Source organism: Parus major, chromosome 6 (assembly GCF_001522545.3).
Source record: "Parus major isolate Abel chromosome 6, Parus_major1.1, whole genome shotgun sequence".
Taxonomy (NCBI): Eukaryota; Metazoa; Chordata; class Aves; order Passeriformes; family Paridae; genus Parus; species Parus major.
In genome coordinates, this window is record NC_031775.1 from 29,287,740 (window position 1) to 29,309,142 (window position 21,403).

General features: G+C 40.1%; 1 protein-coding gene across 1 annotated transcript in view; it reads left to right on the forward strand.

Annotated features, from left to right (window-relative positions):
* Nucleotides 1-299: 299 nt before the first annotated feature.
* PLPP4 (phospholipid phosphatase 4) overlaps nt 300-21,403 on the forward strand; it is a 47,905-nt gene continuing 26,801 nt past the window's right edge. Inside the window, exons 1-3 of the mRNA XM_015633797.3 lie at nt 300-522; nt 17,230-17,338; nt 21,284-21,374. Coding sequence (XP_015489283.1) covers nt 467-522; nt 17,230-17,338; nt 21,284-21,374 — 256 coding nt within the window. The 5' untranslated portion in view covers nt 300-466. The remainder of the gene's footprint in view (nt 523-17,229; nt 17,339-21,283; nt 21,375-21,403) is intronic.

Consider the following 21,403-nt stretch of genomic DNA (forward strand, 5'->3'; position numbering starts at 1 on the left):
GCTTGGGGCAGACAAAGCTCTCTCATGGCGCCCCTTCCCCGCGTTAGGCGGGGACAGCATCCGGAAAGCATCCGGACAGCATCCCGCTGCCGGCGGTGGCGCAGGGCGGCCCCGAGGGGCGGGCGGGACGGGCCCGGCTGCGGCTCCGGCTCCGCTCGGCAGCGCCGCGGGGGCGGGCGGGGAGGCGGGGAGGGGAAATCCCCAGGATCCCCGGCCCCCTCCCCCCGAGCGGGGACACCGCGTTAGTCACCGGGACCCTCCCCCGGCGCTCGGCTCCGCCGCTCCAGCGCCGCGTCCGCACAGCGCGGCAGCCGCGGCGGCCGAGGGATGGCGGGGCCGGGGCTGCGCCCGGCCGGGCTCTGCCCGCAGGGGCTCCGGAGCTCCGGACCGGCCTGCCTGAGGCTGCCCCGCTGCCCTCGGGCATGAGAGGCGGCGCTGCGGGGCTGCGGGAGAGCCGGGACCCACCATGCGGGAGCTGGCGATCGAGATCGGCATACGGGTGCTGCTCTTCGGGGTCTTCGTGTGAGTAGCGCCGGGCAGCGGCGGCCGGCGGCACCGCGGCAACTTTGGTGCTGGTCTGACAACCTCCATCCCCGCTCTCCATCCCTCACTCCCCGGGATGGAGGTAGCTCGCACGGGGATGGAGGAGCGGGGTGGTGGAGCGGGATGGAGAAGCGGGGATGGAGGAGCGGGGCTCGCCCGGTGGGCTCCGGCGGTCAGGGGATCCCGCCGGGGCAGCCCCCTCGGAATGCCCGAGCGAGCGGCAACACCGCCGGTCCCCACTCTGGGATGCTCGGGGGTGGAATATTTCCCCGAGGTGAGTCTTTGAGGGAACTCTCCCAGCCCCGGCGTTTTGCCGAAGAGCTGAGTGGAATTTTTCTTAGAGAAGCTGCTGTTTGTGAGAGAAGTGTACAAAAAGCGGGCAGCCAAAACAACGCAGCCTCAGAGGCATGCTGGTGGTTTCGTTGGGCTGGTTGTAGTTTGTGGGGTAAAGTCTCACCTGGCGGAGCTGTGAATGAGCCTCAACAGCTGGTTCTGGCAGCTCCCGGGGCCGGGGAGCTGCAGCGCCGGTGCTGGAGCGGAGCAGGGACCGCGGGCTGAGTGTGGGGTGGAACGTGGGGGATTTGGGAAGCTCCTCCGCACTCTCTCGGGCAGGGAGGGAAGTCATGGAAATCTGTTTGTTGAAAGATGTGCAGCTGTCGCCGCAGGACCGTTCTTTCTCTCAGCCTTTTTTTAGGAGAAAGCAGTTATGCATTATTTTGCTTCGAGTATTTCAGCCTTTTCTTTTATGCAGCTTGTGTTCTGCACGCATTTGAACAATGAAAAAGTTCCACTCTATATAAGTTTGCATTTCCATTGCTTAATGTTTAAAGATGAGTGTTCTCAATCCTTGTGATTTCTCAGGAATATCACAGAACCAGGATGGGATTTTGCTGTTGGCTGGTTTGTTTTCCTGGGGATGGATGCTGTTGGTCACAGGGCAGGCAGTATAGGACATCTGTTAAGCTGTGATATTGACTTAGACCCGGTGAAACTGAATACTTTGATGGGTCTTTTCTGAACCTCTCATGGTTAATTAATAACTTGTCCAATTTACTGGTGTTTGCTTTTTTTCCCTCAGTGCTCATTTCTCTTGAATATTGATGCAAATCTTTTGATTTGCAACAAAACCCTGTGAGGTGCCTTTGATATCTGTCAGTTCAGTTGCATCTTACTTTGAAGGTAGACCCGTTCCTGTCAACACAACTCCTTCCTGGAATATGTGGAGTTAGAGGCTGAGCAAGACCTCAGGAGCTGATGCTACATCAGAAGCTTTCTCCTCTTTATGATTGTGTGTATAATTCATCACCTCTACCACCCCTGCAGGAGATCTCCTCATGTAGCTTGTTACTATGATATGTAAATCATGAGCCATCATAATTAGTCATTTCTTGGTTGTGCTTCTCTTCTGTCTTTGTTTCCTCTCTAAAAGATTCCATAATTTTCACCACTCTTTATGAATTCCAAAATGCTCTGGGGAGGGGTAACTAACAGAAAAGCTCTTTCTAGAGTCACCATAATGGCAAATGCCTGTGGAAGAGATTCTCATATTTTCACGCAGCTCAAGTCCTGCCTCATTGGGATTCTGGGGAATAATTCTGATATTTCAATAGGTCATTCAGAGCATTCATTGACATCTGAAAGTACTCAGCATGGTAGTGTTCCAAATTCAGGTCAGTGTTTAGTTCCATGAAGAGCTGCCCTTTATTTGCTGGTAGTGTTTGCAGAAATACAACCTCTAGGTTGACCAAAAGAAGAGCTTTTCTCTTCAGATAATATTAGCACAGAAGTAATCTGTTGCTATTGCATATATAGTATTCAATAGTTCTCTCAGTTTTCTAACGTGGCAATTACTCACATTTTGAAACTTTTGTGTGGCAGAGGTTTAAACACTGTGTTTCCTGTGGTTTTATAGACAGCCAGTGCAGAGACTTTCACAGAACATCGAGTTCAGTGGAGCATCTTTTCAGGAGTGAATTTGGAAGCCCTGGGACTGGAATCCAGGCAGCAGCAACTTGAGCTCTATTGCAGAAGAGATTTCTAGGAATGAAGAGGCTGTACAGGTTCCACCTGCCTTGGAAAGGAATGCCATTAACAGAAATAAGCTGAGGTCTGGGCTCAGCTCTGTGGTGAGTGCCAGGAAATGAGGAGCTGGACGGAAGAGAGGGAGCTCTTTCTGAAAAGGTCTTGATGGCTTTGTGTCATTACCAATCCTTATAGCGACAGAAGCCTGACCTTGAAGGTAATGGTTCCACAGCTATTTGAGAGTTCTGAACCATCTGTGCCTCCCAGATGTCTTTGAGCTTCCACCTAACAGTTCATATCACTCACAGCAATAGACTGACATATTTTGTACCAGAGAATGCGAAAGAAAAAGGTGCATATTCCACGCTGGAGCTTTGCTTGGTAATAAATGTCATTTCATAAAAAATGGAGGTGTGAAAACTTCTGTTGATGATTGCTGAAATTGAATGTATTGCCAATTTGAATGTATTTTAGCTCAAGAACAGCCATGTTTTCTATGTTTAAGACTGGAATTTTTTTTTCCTCCAGTTGCCAGAATTATCAACGTCAGTCATTCCATCAAAGGCAGAAACCTATACTTGTTATATAAGATCTCTTCTATCCTGCAGATGGGCACCCTTAGAAGCAATGCACATTTTTGGTAGTTGGCTATTGATTTTGTTGAATTCAGCAGCCATTTAGGGAGGATAATGATAACAACTGACTCAGTTCTAGGTGTTGTGCTCATGGCAGTTGCTGAGAGCTCACTTAGCAATTAAAGACCGGATTAAGTATTGAAATTTAGCAACTCAAGCTTCTCTGCCTTCACAGAGATCTGTGCTAAAGGGCATTTTAGCCCTTAGGATTTAGTGGTATTGAAGGAAGGATTAGTTAGAACAGATTTATCAGAAAGGCTGTGTCTGCCTGAAGTTGAGAAGCAGGAGTTAAAAAAAAAAAAGCCAACAAACCCAAACTCTAAACAACAAAGAGTCAAAACCCAAAAAACAAGTGGTTGCAGTAAAAAATACACCTAAATACACACTTTACTGCTAAATTAAATAGGTATTCTTTGAGTACCTCCAGCAAAATAGCTCTCAAACTTCAAGTTACCAATTGCAAGCATAATGATATTTCTCTTCTGCTCCACAGTTTCTCCCGGTTTCTTAACTATCAAATTAATTTTTAGTTTTCAAGATGTGTATCCTTGCCCCTTTTGATTGGGCTGAACTGATCTGATGGAGTACAGGTGGTTTCTTAATTCCAAGGTGGAGAAAATTCTCTCGCTATAATTTGTCTATTACATTATGAAGTTTCAAATATTTTCCAGTCAAATCTTATCTTTGATCAATTCCCACTTCATATGTTTGTTTAGGTTTCTACTTACTAAGAAATATTTGTGAGTACAGAACTGAGTTTTATTTTTTAAATGAGGTTTGTCATGTAAGTTCTCAGAGGTAGAAATGGCTTTTTAATAGAACAGCCATGAGGATGTACTTTGTTTACAGGAAAAATCCAATGCTAATTTGAAGAATGATTGAATTAGGGTCTTGCAGCCCTGTTTTTCTTCATTTTTATACTTATTTCTATGACTGGGAGCATCTTAAAATGCCTGATTAATGCCAAAACATGTTAAAAATGACCAGACTTTGATCTTCTTGCATGCAGTGGCATTTGTCACTTACGGGTTGCTTGAAGAAAGCAAATTGTTTTGACTGACTTGGTTTTATTCAGATAAGCCAATTCTAAAAAGATTTATGAGCAAGTCTGATAGTTTTACACAGGAATGATGCCCTTAAAACAAAGTTTTTCATCTGTCCTAAAATGAATTCACTGAGTGGTAGCTCAGAATGAACCCGAGGGGTGTCTTTATTTCTCTGTTTTAGGTGTCTTCTATGAGGAAAACTTTTTGCAGCTGTTTCAGAAGTTTTAGAAGACCACACTTTTGGCAGGGAGAGAGGATTTGTGTGTGTTGTTGTATATTTATCCCAAGGACTTGTCAACAGCACATCACTGATGTTGAGAGAGCTAATTGATTAAAAAGGCAAAGTCTTTCAAGGATTGCTTCATCAAACCTTGAGCTCTTCAGTGCATGTGATGTGATTAAAATATAAATGTCGTTTGGAGTAATTGGATATCTTCCCCACAGCACAGTCTCATTAGCAGCCTCCCTTGGGAATCAATGTTTATCTGCAGGCTAATATACAGATATATATTGCACACGTGTGAGTTTAGAGCACTGACTAATGCTGACATCCTTTGTGTGTGTGCCACGTTCAGTTTCTGGTGTAAGTAAATAAAAGCTGTTTCTGGGCATGTTGTGTTTCTTACAAGTTTACAATATTAATATTTTAATCGAGTTATGAATATGCATGGAGTAATTTGGTGTGCAAAGCTCTTTCAAGTAGCTTTCTTTGTCGGGATGCTGTCTTCTGGATAACCTGCATATGTTGCCTTTATAAATGATACTGTGTATTGTCTTGTTAACACAGAAAATCAATTACCAGAGGAAATTCTACAGGGCTGCACTTTGCATTGCTCTTCTCGCAGATTGTGTTTGCCTTTCCTCTCTCACATGGATGGGATTTCTGGAGGATAGACTGAGCTGAAAATTGTGACTGTAGGTAGCAAAAGCAAGATGGTATTGAGAAGAAATCACCAGACTGAGACACCAAGATTTATTTTCTCATTCTGACTCAAATGCTGCGAATTTACACAAATCGGTTGGACCAAGAACTCAAAGCACCTTTAAAGCCTTGGCTCTCTAGTTGAATGTTTCAAAGTAGATATTTGGCCACTTCTCAGTGATTTTGTGTCTTCTGTTCTTGATTTGGATAGCCCATAATTCTCACTTTGTTTGGAACCTGACTTTTGGCTTCTGATCCTCACAGTCCTGGGCTTCATTTCTGTGTACCCTAGTTTCTCATCAGGAAAACAAAGCTTTTTCTCACCCTAATCCTTCAGTTAATTGATAAATTCTTTGTCATCAGGTAGCCAAATACATTGAACATTCTTGGAGCTTTCTCAGTGTTAGTTTCACAAAGTGTAATGACAATAGGAAATGAGAACACCAACATGTTTGCTAACCTGCTTAAAAATAGGTGCACCATTGTAAACCCTAATTTACATGCTATTAAAGTGAGGGAAAAAATTGTTTTGCAGGTTGAAGTCTAATTCAGTGAGTAGGGTTAATGAAGAGTTAAGGGAAAGACTTGCTGTAGAAAAGAGCTTTTCTGGTGCTGAGGATCTGAGAGCACCTGTCAAAGGCTGCACATTGAGCAGCAGACTTGTTCCAGTGCTCTGCAGAGTGGGTCACACCTTTGAAGTGATGGGAGAGCTAGAATGACATGGAGCTCCTCCAACTCCCTGATACACCACAAAGCAACCTGAGTTTTAACTTTGCTCGGCACTGTGTCCTTGACAGGTTACTGTGACAACAAAAGGCCCTAAATACCAATTATTCCTGGTGTCATATGGCCATAGAACAAAATGACTGTGTGCCTGTCCTGATGTGTATGAATTACCACAGAACTCACAGGGAAACTTGGTGATGTGTGGGGTTTTATGGCCAGGTTTTGGTGGCTGTGATGATCTCAGTCTGCATTCCCCATCCCCCTGTACCACTGCAGGGGAGGAGGGAGGAAAAAAAAACAACATTAAGCCTGGGGAGAGGGGTGGGAAAGCTGTTTTAAGGCTTAGATTTTATTTTCTCATCTTCCTACTGTGATTAGACTAGTTTCCCTCAGTCAAATCAGTTTTGCCTGTGACAGTAACAGCTGAGAGATCTCTGCCTGCTCTTACCTCCACCCAGGTGCCTCTCACTGTATCTTCTCTCCCCCATCCAGCTGAGGAGGGGAGTGATGAAGCAGCATCCACTCAGTGTCATCCTGCTGTTCAGCTGCTTGGTGTCTCAGGTAGCTGAAACTTCTGATTCCATTGCTTTTGTATTTTATTCATTGGAATAGGTTAGGATTTTACTGACTTTGATAACAGTTATTCAGGGGAAATTGTGCCTACCTGTCTTTCTGTGCAGACTCTGATCTGTGCCAAAGGCAAACTGATTTTACAGACTGTTCTATCAATACTTGTAGATTGTGGAACTGAGTTACTTCATTTGTCTTCCCTGAGTCTGGGGGAAAGAGGGAGTGAAAGGATGGGAAGAGGGAAGGGGATTTAATAGCAGGAATTCTAATTGTCCTGCTAATAGGATAGGATTTACAGTTGATCTCCATGGCTAAACCCACAGCTGAATACATGCTAAAAGAGGATGTTATTGTAAATGCCAAAGCATCTGCTCCAGATTTTTTGAGGAGTAAATGGTGACTTTGTGTCTCTTGTTGAATCTTGTTGAATCCCATTTACTCACAGGCTTTGGCACTTTGTGTTTATTTGCTTCTAGCCTGATTGAGGATGTTTTATAGTGAGAATGGTACTGATAGGGTTCCTGGGGGGAAAATTTTTATTTAATAAATCGATTCTTACACTTTGATCTAAGCACAGTCAAGGTAGGGCACAACTGTGATTCTTATGGGAAAGAATTTAATAAAAATTATAGTCTTACTGCTGAGAATGTACTCATATCTGGCACAGTAAATCAAGATCTTTATGGTCTCCCAATCTGCCAGTGACTTTGAAAAGCCAGTACTTGGAAACAGCTGGCAGAATTATTGATGCTAAAAATGAATTAAGAATAATATTTAGCGTGTCTTGTAATTTTTTGATGTGGCGTGGGCTGTGCTGGTACTGAACAGGGGATGCCTGAGTGTTGCAAGGATTAGTGGATCAGGACAGAAAGCTAAAGGCAGCACTCATGACCCTAATTAAAGTATTGGTTGTGATCCACTAATGAACAGCAGGGCTTGGATGGTCAAGGAAAGCTTCACTTGTTTCTGGGCCAGAACATCTCCTGTACAGGAGATGCAATTGCATTGTCTGCACGGAAGAGACAAAGCTGTCATCAGTTCCAGCACTTGAACTAAGATTTTCATGACTATATGGACTTTAAAGTATCTTCCATTCACATTTTCCCCTTGCCTTTAAATGTTAAATTTGTCATCATTGGACCACAAGTCATTGATATGGAAAAAAACCCCAAACCTGTAATTGATTGATATGATTCTGTAGAAAACTAGATTGGGATTTTTTTGCTTCATTTTAAATCAGACTGCTACAGTCACTGTGTATTGTATTTGCTTGTTTCTCTGCATTACAAAACACTTCTAGTTTTGCTATCTGAATGGCTAAGTATTTTCCTTGTTAAAATACCACTGAATCTGAATTACAATTGCATAGGAATGCAATAAGTGGAAATTGTTTTACTGTAGGGTAGGTAACAGGATAACAACTGATGTTTTCATAGTAAGTATTTGATTGAGATTAATTATTCAGGTGAATTCCAGAGAGTTGGGGGAGGACTGAGGAAGATTGTAAGAGAGGTATAGAAAACTTTTTGTGTTTTTTTTTTTCTGAAAAAAGGTAGAAATAATTGAGTTGTTTAATCTGAAGATCTGAGGAGACATGGCAGTGATCTTCACAGGTAAGCAGCTCCATGAAGGTGTATGAAGACAACAAGCTGCTCTTCACATCCTCTGGGAATCAGGCAGAAAGATTTTTAAATCTGTAGCAAAGGAAACTCAGGTTGAGTGTGGGGAAATATATTCTGCTGTTCAGGACTTGGAGCACTGGGATAGATTGCCCCAGGATAGGCAGAGTCTCCACCTGTGGAAGTTTTACAATGCAAGTTCCACTGAAGTGTTTTAGGAGTATTTTACATCAAGTTTTGCTTTGCTGTGAGGAGACAGACTGGCTGGTCCTGTAAGCTGGCACTGAGTGCACTGAGGTTTGTATTGCCTGAGAGTGCCCCAGTGTGGGGGTAAAAGTTTAAAGTGAAATTTCTTTTGAGAGGTTTTTGACTCATCTTGATGTGTGGGAAAGGAAACAGAGATACCAATTTGGAATTGCTTGGAGGATAATTCAAGCCCTGAACAGAAGCTGATGGTCCCCTCTGCAGGGCAATGCCCTGCCAAACTTTGTGTGCTAAATATTCTGCTTTTAGCAGACTGTGGGGAAAATGAAATCCTAGATCAGGTGCAGTGTTTCACTCTGCAATCTGACATTTTAGCCTTTATTGGGTGAGAAGTTTTACTACTTCTTTAGCATGTGTAGTGGGGGTGGAAATGCTCAGAGATGTTCCAGCTCTGGAGGGTTTGTGGCTCCCTGCCAAGCCTTGAGGAGCCTTGCAAAGGGAGAACAACAGAGGAGAATGTCCCCTGATGCAAAGCTCTATTTCCATTAGCTGCCAGCTCTCACTGATGGGAGAACACAGCATTTCAGAGAGACCCTTAATAATTGTGTTCATCTCTGTCCAAGGTGCTTTCCAGGAGTGTAACTGTTGCTATTGGACCTCACTGAGTGCTGCAAAATGCAAAAAGTGATGTTCCTATTCCCCATTACTAGATCTTCTTCTCTTAATATTATATATATATGTATATATAGTATTATATTATATAGTATTATATTACATTAGATTAGATTTATTTTCTATATATATTTATTTATATATTAATATATAATATATCATAAATAAGAAATAATTATAATTATCTATTATCTATTATATATTATCTAATATATAATATATAATATATAATATATAAATAAATTAATATATTACATAATAATATATAATATATAATATTTTTTCATCATTACTAATACTCTGGAACATGTAGTTCACACACAACTGGTTTTGGACTGAGTGATTTTAATATAGTTGGATTTTATTTGGAATATCATTAGGAGGAGGAGTGAGGAAGGATCAGAGATAATTGAGAGGGGGAACTTTTGTCACAGAGAGAAACTGAGCAAGGTTGTGAGTTTACCCCAACTTTCATTTCGGGTCCAAACATAATCAATAATAGTGTGTGACATGCAGATATGAAAAAAATAAAAATTAATAATAATAATAATAAAATAGAAGAAACTTAACCAGACTCAGCTCCATCAATTTGCTGTGAGGCTGTGTAGTTGTGCAGGGAACTGTGGAGAGCTTGACTGAAAACAGTTTGAGACGTAATCAAAATAAGCATTAAAAACATCAAGAGGAAAATTTTGACTGTCTGCAGTGTGTTTGGGTTCATTATTCAGACATGTGCTTAGTTAATTTAAGCCTGTAATATGAATTCTGTTTTTTCACTTTAGGATAATGTACAGCTGCCAGCTTTGACACTTCATTTGGCTGCAGAACTCATTATTTCATTTCACTCCACTTTCTCCTCCCCAAACACACATTAAAGTGTTTTTTGTGAGATATCTTATATCATAAGGTATATTTAATAAAAATAGAGGCTAGAGGCAACAACTAATAGCATAAATATCTTTTTTTCATAAATAAAATGAGAGCTAATGCAATGAAAGCAGGAACCAATAGTTTTCACTTGGCTGATATTGGTTATTTCTGTAAAACTAGCACTGTTGATTATTTCTGGATGGCCTGAAGAATTGCCCTTTGACAGAGGGAGCAGCTCTGACCTCCTGGTGTTGTTTTCCCAGGGCAGCACTGCTCCCTGTGAGCAGGGATCACAAGGATTGAACAGCTCTCTCACCCCAGGAGTAGCAAAATGCCAAAGCAAAGCTGTTTTTGTTTCAGAATGGTTTGTTTTATACTCTGCTGGCCAGAAAACAAAGCTGCAAAGATCATTTTCAATATTGGGTCTAGGGAAGTTGTAAAAATTAAAAACAAGTCACAATATATGACTTTAACCCGTTTGGCAGTAGTTTTTTGCCATGGTTCAGTAGAGTCACTCCTGTCTCCTGCCCTTCTGGTCAAAGCTGCAGTGCAGCTTTCTTCCTTTCACTTTGCTCATTTCCAAATATCCCACTTCTGTGAGGAAGATATGAAAATGCTGTATTGAGGCTAATTAAGTACTTTAAAACCTGGAAACCCATTTTATTTCTGTGGAATGGGAATTTTCCAGATTGACAGGGGCAATAATGATGCTCAGTGATATTTAGCTCTACTTGCCATCAAAGGCTCAGCCCCTAAAAAGGAGAATGGACTGGAAGTTTTTGGAATCTTTCAAGACTTCAAGCACAAGAACAACTTCTTAGCCACATTAACCTCTTGTGCTGTTTATGCATGCTCAGATAATCCTTTCCCTTTCCTCTGTGTCACAGGAAGGAAATTTTTTATTTAGAGAGTGCTCCAGTGCCAGGGGCTGAGAAAACAGGGCCAATGTAATTTAAGTGCAAAGAAAACTAACATTAGGTTCTAAAACTCCACTCCAGGCTGCTCTTTCTTTTTCAGCACTGTGAAAAGATTGCTGGTTTGCTCTTTCAAATTAGGTATTCCAAGTATCTATCTCATTTATATGTGATTTCATAAGCTGCAGGACTCCTGTTGTGAGTCTGTATTGTTTTTAGTTTGAGATCTGAGCTTTTAAGTGAGCCCAGGCTCCACAGCTGCTGCCTCCTTGCTGGGTGCAGTGTTGGCTGCAAGGAGGAGAGTACAGAGTGCAGTCATTCATCTTTGGAAGAAGTTATACCCTGATATAAATCTATAAAATCAGTGGGTATGCGAGGCAAATCTGGGAAACCTATCAGTAAGGCTGAAGGAAAATACTGGAAACTCTCCTTTTTTAGCACTTCAGGGGAATATGACAGCTGTGGTAATATGTGTGTATTTTAAAAGCACATCAGGATTTATTTTCAATCTTTTCTTAATCAAAATGATTTCTTGTATATCTGAAGGGCTAATGGAGGCAAATGTGCTAATTAAATGTCACACTGCAATTGCTATCTAATTTAAAGTATTCAGAAATATTTTCCATCAAGTCATACTGATTGATCTGAAGCCAAAGCTACCCTCCAGAACCAGTCATCTACTTGCCAGTGACATTAAATAAAAACCCCAAAAACATTGCCTGTGCCCTTTGTCTTTATCAGACCCAGTAAAACTCTGTATGGGGATTTCAAATTGTTAATCAGAACTAGTAGGTGTATACACTTAATGGCATTGTATGGGAAATAAAAAGCTTTTAGCTGTTAAAAGGGGATAATTTGTTGATGCTGGTGTTTCTGTGTGAGTGTACAGTACTTAATTGGTTTTAGTGCAGTTAAAAATTATATTTACAGTAACATGTTTCCATAAAACTCTGTAAAGAACCAATAAAACTTTAGGTCTATTCTGATGGGAACACTACTTTTGCATTCAGTACCTATTGCAGAATAAATTTGGGTATATATTTAAAATTAACTCTTTCCTTTTGATCTCTATGGAGAAGTTAAAGCTGTTGCTGGGTGTTTATCAGCAGTGCATGCTTGGTATGTGTAGGTACCAGCCCAGTTAATAAAGAAACTTCAAAATTAAGAGTCACTTTGATACTGATGCTGCAATGCTTGCTCTACCTTGCTTTGTAAAACCATGGCAGGAAACATCAAATCTCTTGGCACTTGTTAAGTGTTGTGCCTTAACATGGAATGTTTCTTTTTCTATCAAAGTAGAGTTTATATTATTGAAGTTGTATTTTTAATTCATGCCAGCTTCTTCCTTGCTCATCACACGTAATTGAGTCTTGGCCATATATATTGTAACCTTGATGAGGAGCTGTGGATTTCCCAAATTCCTTTAGCTATGAAGTGGCTCAGATCTCTTTGCTTGTGCTAACCTGTGAGCTGACACAAAGCTATCTCATCATGCTGACACACACAGACAGCAGCATTTCAGAGCCTGAATTGCTCCAGCTCCATGGAGAGCAGAATCATGGTGATAAACCACAGGCATTGCTTCTTATCTCCCCTCATCACTATCCCCTCTCCTTCAGTTTTGTTCATTTTGCATGCCAGACACAGAACGTTTCAAGCTTTTCATATTTTGTCTGTTTTTGCAGGAATTTGTAAAATAACCTCCAAGAAGTTATGGTATGTGTTTTTTCCATAATATTATCTGTAAGCAGTAAACAAACCTAAGTTTTCTCTTGGCTTGGGGATAAGTTATTCTCTCCAGGTACATCAGATAAGATGACATGAATGCTTTCCCCACTATTAGTGTGTTTCAGAAAGGGTAAATTGAAGTCTTGAATTCAAATGTGAGCTGAGGTGATGTGAGCAGCGTTCAATGCACCCAGCTGATGCAAACTGGGTTCTTTTAGCCTGGATCACTTGTGGGAAGCCCCTGAAGCATGTCCTGACTTATGAATTGTGCACATACTCTGTAATTAGGTCAACTTTCACCAACTTCAGCACCACTGACACCACTCACAGCCTTGCAGAGCAACTGATTGCACAATTGCACACGACAGGTACATTGGACAAGCTTTTACTCCGAGCTTTGAGACCCAGTTTGGGGAATACCAGAGGAAATATCCATGTAAAAATGTGCAAAATGAGTTCTAGCAGCCCAACCACAGTTAACCTGTGTTTTTGGGAGAGGTAGCAGTGTTTGCTCACACAGAGTTCTGCAGGCAGGGAATAGTCGTCAGAGACAAATTTTTTCTCCATAAGCCCCCAGAGGTGATTTATAAGAGAAGTTCATGAAGATTTGTTATCTTTTTGTTGTTTTCCCCAATGGGGACACACAGCCAGAGCCATTTGAGGATAAAATCTGCTTATCAACAGATGAAGCTTAGAAAAGAGGAGGGTCATTCATTAGGTGTCTGGAAAGTCTGGCTGTCACAATCACAAGTTCCTGTTCATTTTCTCCTGGTGCTTTGCAATCCCATGTGTACTGTTCTGTCCTCTCAGTTATTTGGGACAAGATTTGTCTGTGAGAGAAAAAGTAAAAGGCAAAAAATCCCAATTTTTCCCCTCTCTTGCCAACCAGCCTTTAGCTGATGCTCAGTTCCAGGAAGAAATTTAACCCTTGCTGTGTGATTCACGCAGCTGAGGGCCAGGCAGTGGTGGAAACAATAAGGTGAGGTGCCAAACTATATGTCCTATATATATATATCCTATATATATATCCTATATATGTATCCTATATATCTATCCTGCTGCTGATGGGAAATGAAAACCCCAGTGGAAGCTCCAGTCAATACTTGTGTGAGGATATTTATGCTGTGTTTGATTCCTTCACTATCAGTTTCATAGAAAGACAACCCCAAGTCATTGGTCCATATCACCATAAAACCACTTTTAGTGTGCTGTTACCTGGCTCTGGCTGTGATGTGGTGCTGGCACGAAATGATCCTGGAGGGCTGCAGGCTGTGAGATGGAAATGGAGTTAATGTGCCTCCAGGACCTCGGGAAGGAGCAGTGTTTTTACTCCATGTGGAGCTGTTGGCAGCAGCACGGCCAGAGCAACCCCAGGGACTGGGGCACCTGTTGCTCACTGATGTTTTTAATGGAATTTGGGCCCCCCTTTCCCTTGGGCTGCTTTGAAAGACACAGTTAAAGGCTCTCAGAGTTAATGGAAATCCTTTTATGCCTTAAAGACGTGTCATCAGGCTGAAGAGTTTGAGATCTTGCTTGCTAAGCTGTTAGAAATGTTGGGTGAATATGGAAAAATGAAGAAAAGAGACCAAAAAGCCAAGAATTAATTTTCTGTACTAAAACAAAGGAAGCTTTTTTGCCCACCTGCTGCCAGGGGACACTTCCAAGGCTGAGGTTGTACTTTGGGCCATAACACAAAAGGATCAAAACCAGTTTTCTTTGTCCAAGGACTACATTAATTTCTCATAACATCTAGTTCTTTAAACAAGCTTGTGCTGACTTATGAGTAGTGATAGGCTGTACTTTGGTTGGGACAAAGGAACATAAATCACCAAGTGTCAGGCAGCTTAGAAACCAGTATGTCCTCATGATTGTTTAATAGAGTACAAAGGGAATTGCCTTCAAGCTAGTGAAATCTCATATCCACTCACCCATTGGTGATGCTTCAAAAAGGAAGAGAATTGTTCTCTTATGAGTCTTGGCATAAAAATTTAATTAGCAGTTGAGCTCTTTGGGAAGATTAAAAAAAAAAAGTTATTTCTTTTTTTACAGTCTTTCCTTTAACTGTTTACTTTCTATTTCTGTATTGCTCACAGAGACATCTGCTGCCTTCTGCAGCTATTTTTTTCTTCCTTCAAAAGTGAGTTTGAAATTATTTTGCCCAGTTTCAGAAAACTTTTTTGTTTGTTTTTTGGGTTTTTTTGCATAATCTTGCACTAAATTTCAACACAGTTTTGGGAACATATTCAGAGCACAAGTCAAAGAAAGGAATGAAAACCTAATCAGATTTAATATATAGTGGATACAAAACTGCTGCTGTTGTATAAAATAATGATAATAATTACAGTCATTAATGCTTTTGTTAAAATTACTCATTCTTTATATGAGTACAGATGAGTATATATTAGTAAAAAAATCAGTCTTCATCTGAAATCAGATATTATTTATGTTATTTATTACATTTTCATCTCTTTAGCGTGTGTCATTTTGCTCTTAAAGGCATTAAATTTTGTAACAGTATGTATCTGCAGTGTCCTAGTGTTTCCTGAGAGAACTGAACTTGATTTTTTTTAATTCCTCAGATTTAAACAACAATAATTTTGCCTTTCTTATGTCACGAGGGGCTGGAAACAAAAGATCAAGAAGAGCCCCAAACCTTTAACTCTGTTGGCATTTGTTCATAATGTCAAATGTCTTAACATCAAAATTAATTACATTTCTGATCAAATGTGACAAATTTTCCAAAAGTGCACTGGTGCATGGGTGTGTCCTGATCACCTTGCAGCACAGATGTTTGTGTGTGATTTGCTCTCTGCAGTGACCAGAAATGCTTCAAATAATTTACTTTAGTACTCTCAGTTGAAATTTGGAACCAAGCCTTGCGTTTGTCTAGTAGTCTACCTTTATTTTTCTAGCTTGTAAACTATAAAATTAATTTTCCATATGAGCAATTGTCTTTTAAACTTAAAAAAAAAGCTTTGTTTTCATTTTGAAAACACTGAAACAAATTGTTTTGACACTTCTGAAATTCACCTTCTTGGTGAATTCTTCTGAATTCAGGCTCAGACTCTGGGTTTGGAGAAGCTGAGTGTAACAATAAATATTCCCCTTGCAAAAACAAACTCCTCAAGCTCCCAGAATAATCTGTTGTCCATGTGGGCCAGCATAGGCAACACAAATACTCTTACAAGAGACAAGCTGTGCTTGACCTTCTCTGCTCCTTAAACTTGGTTGTTTTCCTTTAGGAAAGGAGAGGAAGAGGAGCTGAGTGGGGCTCTTTGGAATGGTGGGTAGAGGGAGTCTCTGTGCCAGGTAAAGGGGTCAGAGGATGTTTGGGTTGGAAGAGACCTTTAGGATGCCCAGGTTCAGCCCCCTGCCATGGGCACAGGGGTTGGGAATTGCTCCTGCTTGGGAATTGCTGAGCCAGCTTGGTTTGAGGGCTTGTCCTCCCTGGGGAGAGTTACATCTGTGAGTGTGCTTTAATTTTACTCTGCTCTGCAAATTACTTTGGGCTTTTTCTCTTTGCAAAGCCACTTGATGTGCCTGATGTAAAACCTGGGTTTGGAGAGGTCCCTTGGCTTTGGAAAATTTACAGTAAAAAAAGCTTTGGGTGGTTACACCCCTCTGAGTTTTGGCTCTATGGGATTATCAGGTGAGAGCAATCTGCAGAAAACTGGTCCCTGTGTCTTCCCTCAACCCCCAGTCCTCGAGCCCTGATCATCCAGACCTGAAATGAGCAGTGGAAAGCAAAGGCCAAACTTCCCAGGTTGTCTGAAATTAATTCAAAGCCAAGAAAAGTTAAAGAGCACTGAAGAACCCTGTGGGAAAAGGAGCACGGTTTAAATGAAGTGTGACAATTTAAGAAGTCATGAAAAGCTTCTGAAACTTCCTGCTGTGGCCAAAGATGACAATTCCTGCTTTTTCTTTCAGTGCATGACAAAAGATACCCACACAAATTACTTTCTACAGAACATTGGGACCTCAACATTTCATTTTTTTTTTCTTAATTGCAAAATAACTTAATTACAGAATGATGAAGTTTTTTAGTGTGGTTTTTGGGTGGATTTTTTTTTTTGTTTTCTGTTTTTGTTTTGTAAGAGGTTTAATAGACATAATAATGAAATTAGAAGTGTTTTGGTAGAATGAGACATTTTTGGTAGACTTAGATTCTTCTTATGCTTGACAGCCCATCCTGTTTTTGGAGTAAGTCTCTTCTGGAGATATTCTCTAAAGTTATCTCTTTTCTATCAGTAGAAGAAATTTTCTGGGCTGCTTCTTTTGCTTTGTGATCCTGCAAATGCAACTGTCATGCTTCAAAGTCTGAATCTTGGCACTTGAAAGGCATTTTATATTTTACTTTTGTTATATAATTTATTCAGAGTAAAAGACTGGTTACATGATTGTAAACTGTTAATAAATAAAAAATAAATATATTTATTTAATCTCACAGTGTTATTGCATACTTTTCCCACAAAAAAATAAAAAATTATTCTACATAGTAGTGTTCATAGAACTTTTATAAAGTTGTAGAAAAACTTCAAAGGTGTAGACTTTAAAAACCCGTTTTCTGAAGGGTGTATTTATAAAGCTCATATTACAAAAATGCAATGAGGTAGGATGGCAATGTAGCAATTTATTAACGAGGATAATTTGTGCATACTATGACAGAGAGTTGGGGGAAGTGAGCAAAACTCTTCTGGGGGTTTTTGGTCATCGCTTCAAATTGTGAAATATTTGTATTTTTTGTATTTTTTTTTTCAGTTTTACAGAATTTTTGGATCCATTCCAGCGAGTGATCCAGCCAGAGGAGATCTGGCTGTACAAAAATCCTTTGGTGCAATCAGACAACATCCCTACACGGCTGATGTTTGTGAGTACTAAAGCCTGGGGGTTATTGGATGGCTGGAAACTGAGGAAATTTTCATTTGCTAAGCAGTAGGAAACATTTCACAAGTAGAGGATGTTCCTTTAATCCCAAAGAAAATTCTTTTCCAAATTCTTTGTCTAAAATGCAGCAAGTTATGGGATGTCTTTAAAAAGCAGTGTTATCAGATGACTGAATTTATGAATGTTGATTTTTCAGTCTAGGATGGAAAGTGGTGTCAGCTGAGAGAAATGAGTAGAGAAGCTTTTTCAATCAGCTGCTTGGATGACCTGACAAAACCTTGCCATGCTCTTATAAGGTTAAGTGCTTAAATTTTGCAATCCAATTTGTTTTAGGCGTGTTAGGCACTGAGATACTGGACTCTGAATAATCTCCTTTTTTCCCCCTAAAGGCAAACTCTTTGTTTTAGCTTCTGCCAACACTAAGTATAATAAAAAAAATAAATATAAATATAAATATAAATATAAATATAAATATAAATATAAATAATAGATATAAATATAAATATAAAATATATAGAGAGCTGCCCTGCTGTCACTGCTCTTCTGGCTCTTCCCTGCTCAGCACATGCAGATGGGATGGCTGAATTCAGTTATCAAACTTCATAATTCTGATAACCTTCCCTAGCAATGATTAACAACCATAATGATCTCTACATATCACGTATTATTTATATATCTATTATTTATTATATTATATATAAGAGTGAAGCAAGACAGACCACCTCAGAAATGCTGAAACTGTGGGTGTAGTTCAGGCTGTAAAAGTATTAGTTCAGTCTTTCCAACAGCTGCCTCAGAGTTATCTTTCCCTGAGTCTTCAGTGAGGCCAGGGTTTTACTTTTTAAACTTAAGTTCAGATTAAATGCAAATCAGCTATATCATTTCTATTCAGCTTTTTTATATAAATGCTTAATTCTTCAGTTATAAAAAAAAATTAATTAAGGAACAGCTTTAAGGCACCTCCTGCATTTGAGGTGACCATATATCCCAGCCTTCTAAGACAGAGGCTGCAGGCCTGATTTTTAAATTTGCCTTCATAAACAAGAAATATTTTATTTATATTGCATTAAGAAGCAGCTCTATTTTGGGCTTTTTCGTCCTGGATGGATGAGAATATATGTTTTTCCTGAAACGGATGACAGCTGTGTAAAAAACCCAAAAACTAAAAATCAAATAACAAAAAACCAAAATAACCCCCAAGCCAAACATTAAATTGTTGTGCTGGGGAAGACTGAATTTAATTGTGTGATTTTTCCTTATGCTTAGCAATACTTTGCTACATGTTTTCTCTGATCTAAGTGTGGAGTTCAAGAACCAAGAGTGAATCATTGTAGAGGGTTTTGCTGCAGTGGTGAAACTATTTTTGAAACCACTTGGGATAATCATTAGTCCATCCTCCTGCTCCCTGAGCAGTAGGCACTGGGAAGCACAATTCTGGGATATTATTATAATATATTCCCCTGTTCCCATAGCCCCAGATTTTGGCAAAGTCTGTGGTGGGTGGAACTTTGAGGCAGCTCTGTGTAACATTTCTATGGCCTGTGTTCTCTTTCTGGCTCAGATTTTAAACAGTGAACAACTCCTTAAATTAAAAAAAAACATAGGTAATTTCTATACTCTTTTATTTTTTAAATTTAAAAGAAGTAAAATCTGACTCTAGCATTGATCACAAGCTTTCATTATGGAAAGAATTTGTTGCCACTCCTGTACTCTGATATTAAAACCTATGGCTTTATCAGAAAGCAATCTCTAAGACTTCATGAATTGCTGGATTACTTTATTTGCTGTGAGAGACTTGAATTCAAGAGAAAGGTTGTGAATGCACATCCAAATTAGACAAAGCTGACTTCTGCATGAGTAGCAAAAACTGGAAAGAGCTGAGCCTGGTTCTGTCTCCATCAATGGATATTCCTTGTCTTGGGAAGTGCAGGTAACTTCCAGCTTTCCCTTGGATGAGTGGAGGTGTGTGGGAATCCCTTTAACCTCAGCACATCTCTGGCTTGCCAGGATGAATAATAAATGACAGAGATTTTGTCCATGTTTGACAAAAGCCTGGCAATGCTGGGATATTTCACTGCTGGAAAAGGAAACATTGCTGTGGTGCATCTGAGGAGAGTATTGCTCTTCAGAATGTTGCCAAATCTGCTTTAGACAGGAGCCATAGAGAAACTTATTTGCAAAATAAATAAAAAGGAGTCTTTCACAAGCCAAAATCTCTTTGTGTGTGCATTTTGCTGCAGAATAAAAAGCACCTTCCAGCTAATGCTTTTGTGTAAGGAGCAGCAATACACCACGAAAATGAATAGTTCATCTCCCTCAAAAAATCACATGCTTGTAAAATATGAGGAAATCTGCAGTTTTACCAGATTTCTGAAGATGGATGGGGAAGTGGTTTGGAATAAGCTGCCACTTGAATGCTATTCTTTGTTGGTAATTTCTGCTGCTCCTGCTTATTCAAAAGATTTCTGACTCCATTAAACCACCACTATAAGCCGTCAGCCTTGGATATATTTCTATATGTTTTTCGCTACTGGAATGCAGATATTTGTTCTCTTTTTTTCCTTTTTTTTTTTCTGGTGGCAATCCTTATTTTAAGAATGAAACTGGAAATTCTAGGATTTTCTATAACCTTGGGTTTTTTTTAAAAATTTTCACAACCTGTCTCTGAAAGCAGAAATTAAATTCTTGATGAGGATAGAGAGAAGTGAACATTTCTGGAGCAGTAAAGTAGCATTGGCATCCAAACTTGAATCTCACACGTACTTAGGGGGAGATTTCAAGCTGAACTGACTCCTCTTTTTGCACAAATTCTGGTGCTTGCCTTCCTAAATGTAGAAAAGGGGAACAGAGTCCAGACTGTGTTTAAATCTGTTGAGTTAGACAGTATTTTACAGATGCAGGCAAGGACAATCTGGTACAAGATACACAGCCAAAATAACAAATGTAGTGCACTCTTGTGTTGTTCCCTACTCAGATTGCCTAAAATCATCAAGTGAGGTTTAGGATTAATCTGTGCTATAAAAAGGAGATTGAGTCTTTTGCCATAATTTATGTCTGGTCTGGTTTTTATGTCAGTGGGGCTATTTAAGAAGTAAGGCCCAGTTCAGTTTCAGTAAAGAAAGCATAATTTTAAGACCTGGTACCCCTTGTGCCATTTACAGCTCATTTTTTGCCTTGTTTAAAAAACACAAACTGAAACCTCAACCAGTAATTTTCACTCAATTTTTTTTAAAGAGAATAAAGTGTGTGCACTGAGGCAGAGATGCCATTTCAGGTTCCTTGTAGGAGGATTCCTGTCTTTCAGCACTGACAATTACAGGATAAGGTTCTGTTTAAGCAGTGACTAAATCTGTTGATGCTCAGGTGTTGTTTCTCTGGGTTTGAACAGAATAAAGCAGCTTGCTCCACATCCAAACCCTTGTAAACAAAAGAATCATGAAGACACAATCTTCCCAATGCATTCAAGCATGACAGTTAAAAAGAAAACAGAAAGTAAGATAAAGAGCATTTTAAAATGCCACGAGGTTGGTGCTGCAGTCTGTTGTGTTGAGTGGGGTCTTACTGAGCACAGAGCTTGGATGGGTGGGATGCCTTCCACAGCACACTGAGGAAAAAATGTCCAAAATCTGCATGGATCAGTGTATGAATTTTGTGAACCTTATAGACTGTTTTTCATTGGAGAAGCTGACATTTTAAATGCAGCTCTGGGCAATTACAGATCAATTACAGCTGAGGGCTATATTGGAATATTAATGTGCTCGTCACCCTGCAGTTGCAAAGACAAATTGTCCCACTTTGCTTAAGGTCAGGAGTTGATAAAGATCATTCAGCCTTTCAGTTTAAATGGAGCTGGCTGCAGCTAATTATTAATCAGTTGGGCTGAGAAGGAATTGATGCTCTCACACATGGTATTTGTTATCTCTCACAGGCAATTTCGTTCCTCACGCCACTAGCAGTCATTTTCGTGGTGAAAATAATCCGTCGAACAGACAAGACTGAAATTAAAGAGGCTTTCTTAGGTAATGTATGTCATACTTCAAGGTGGAAA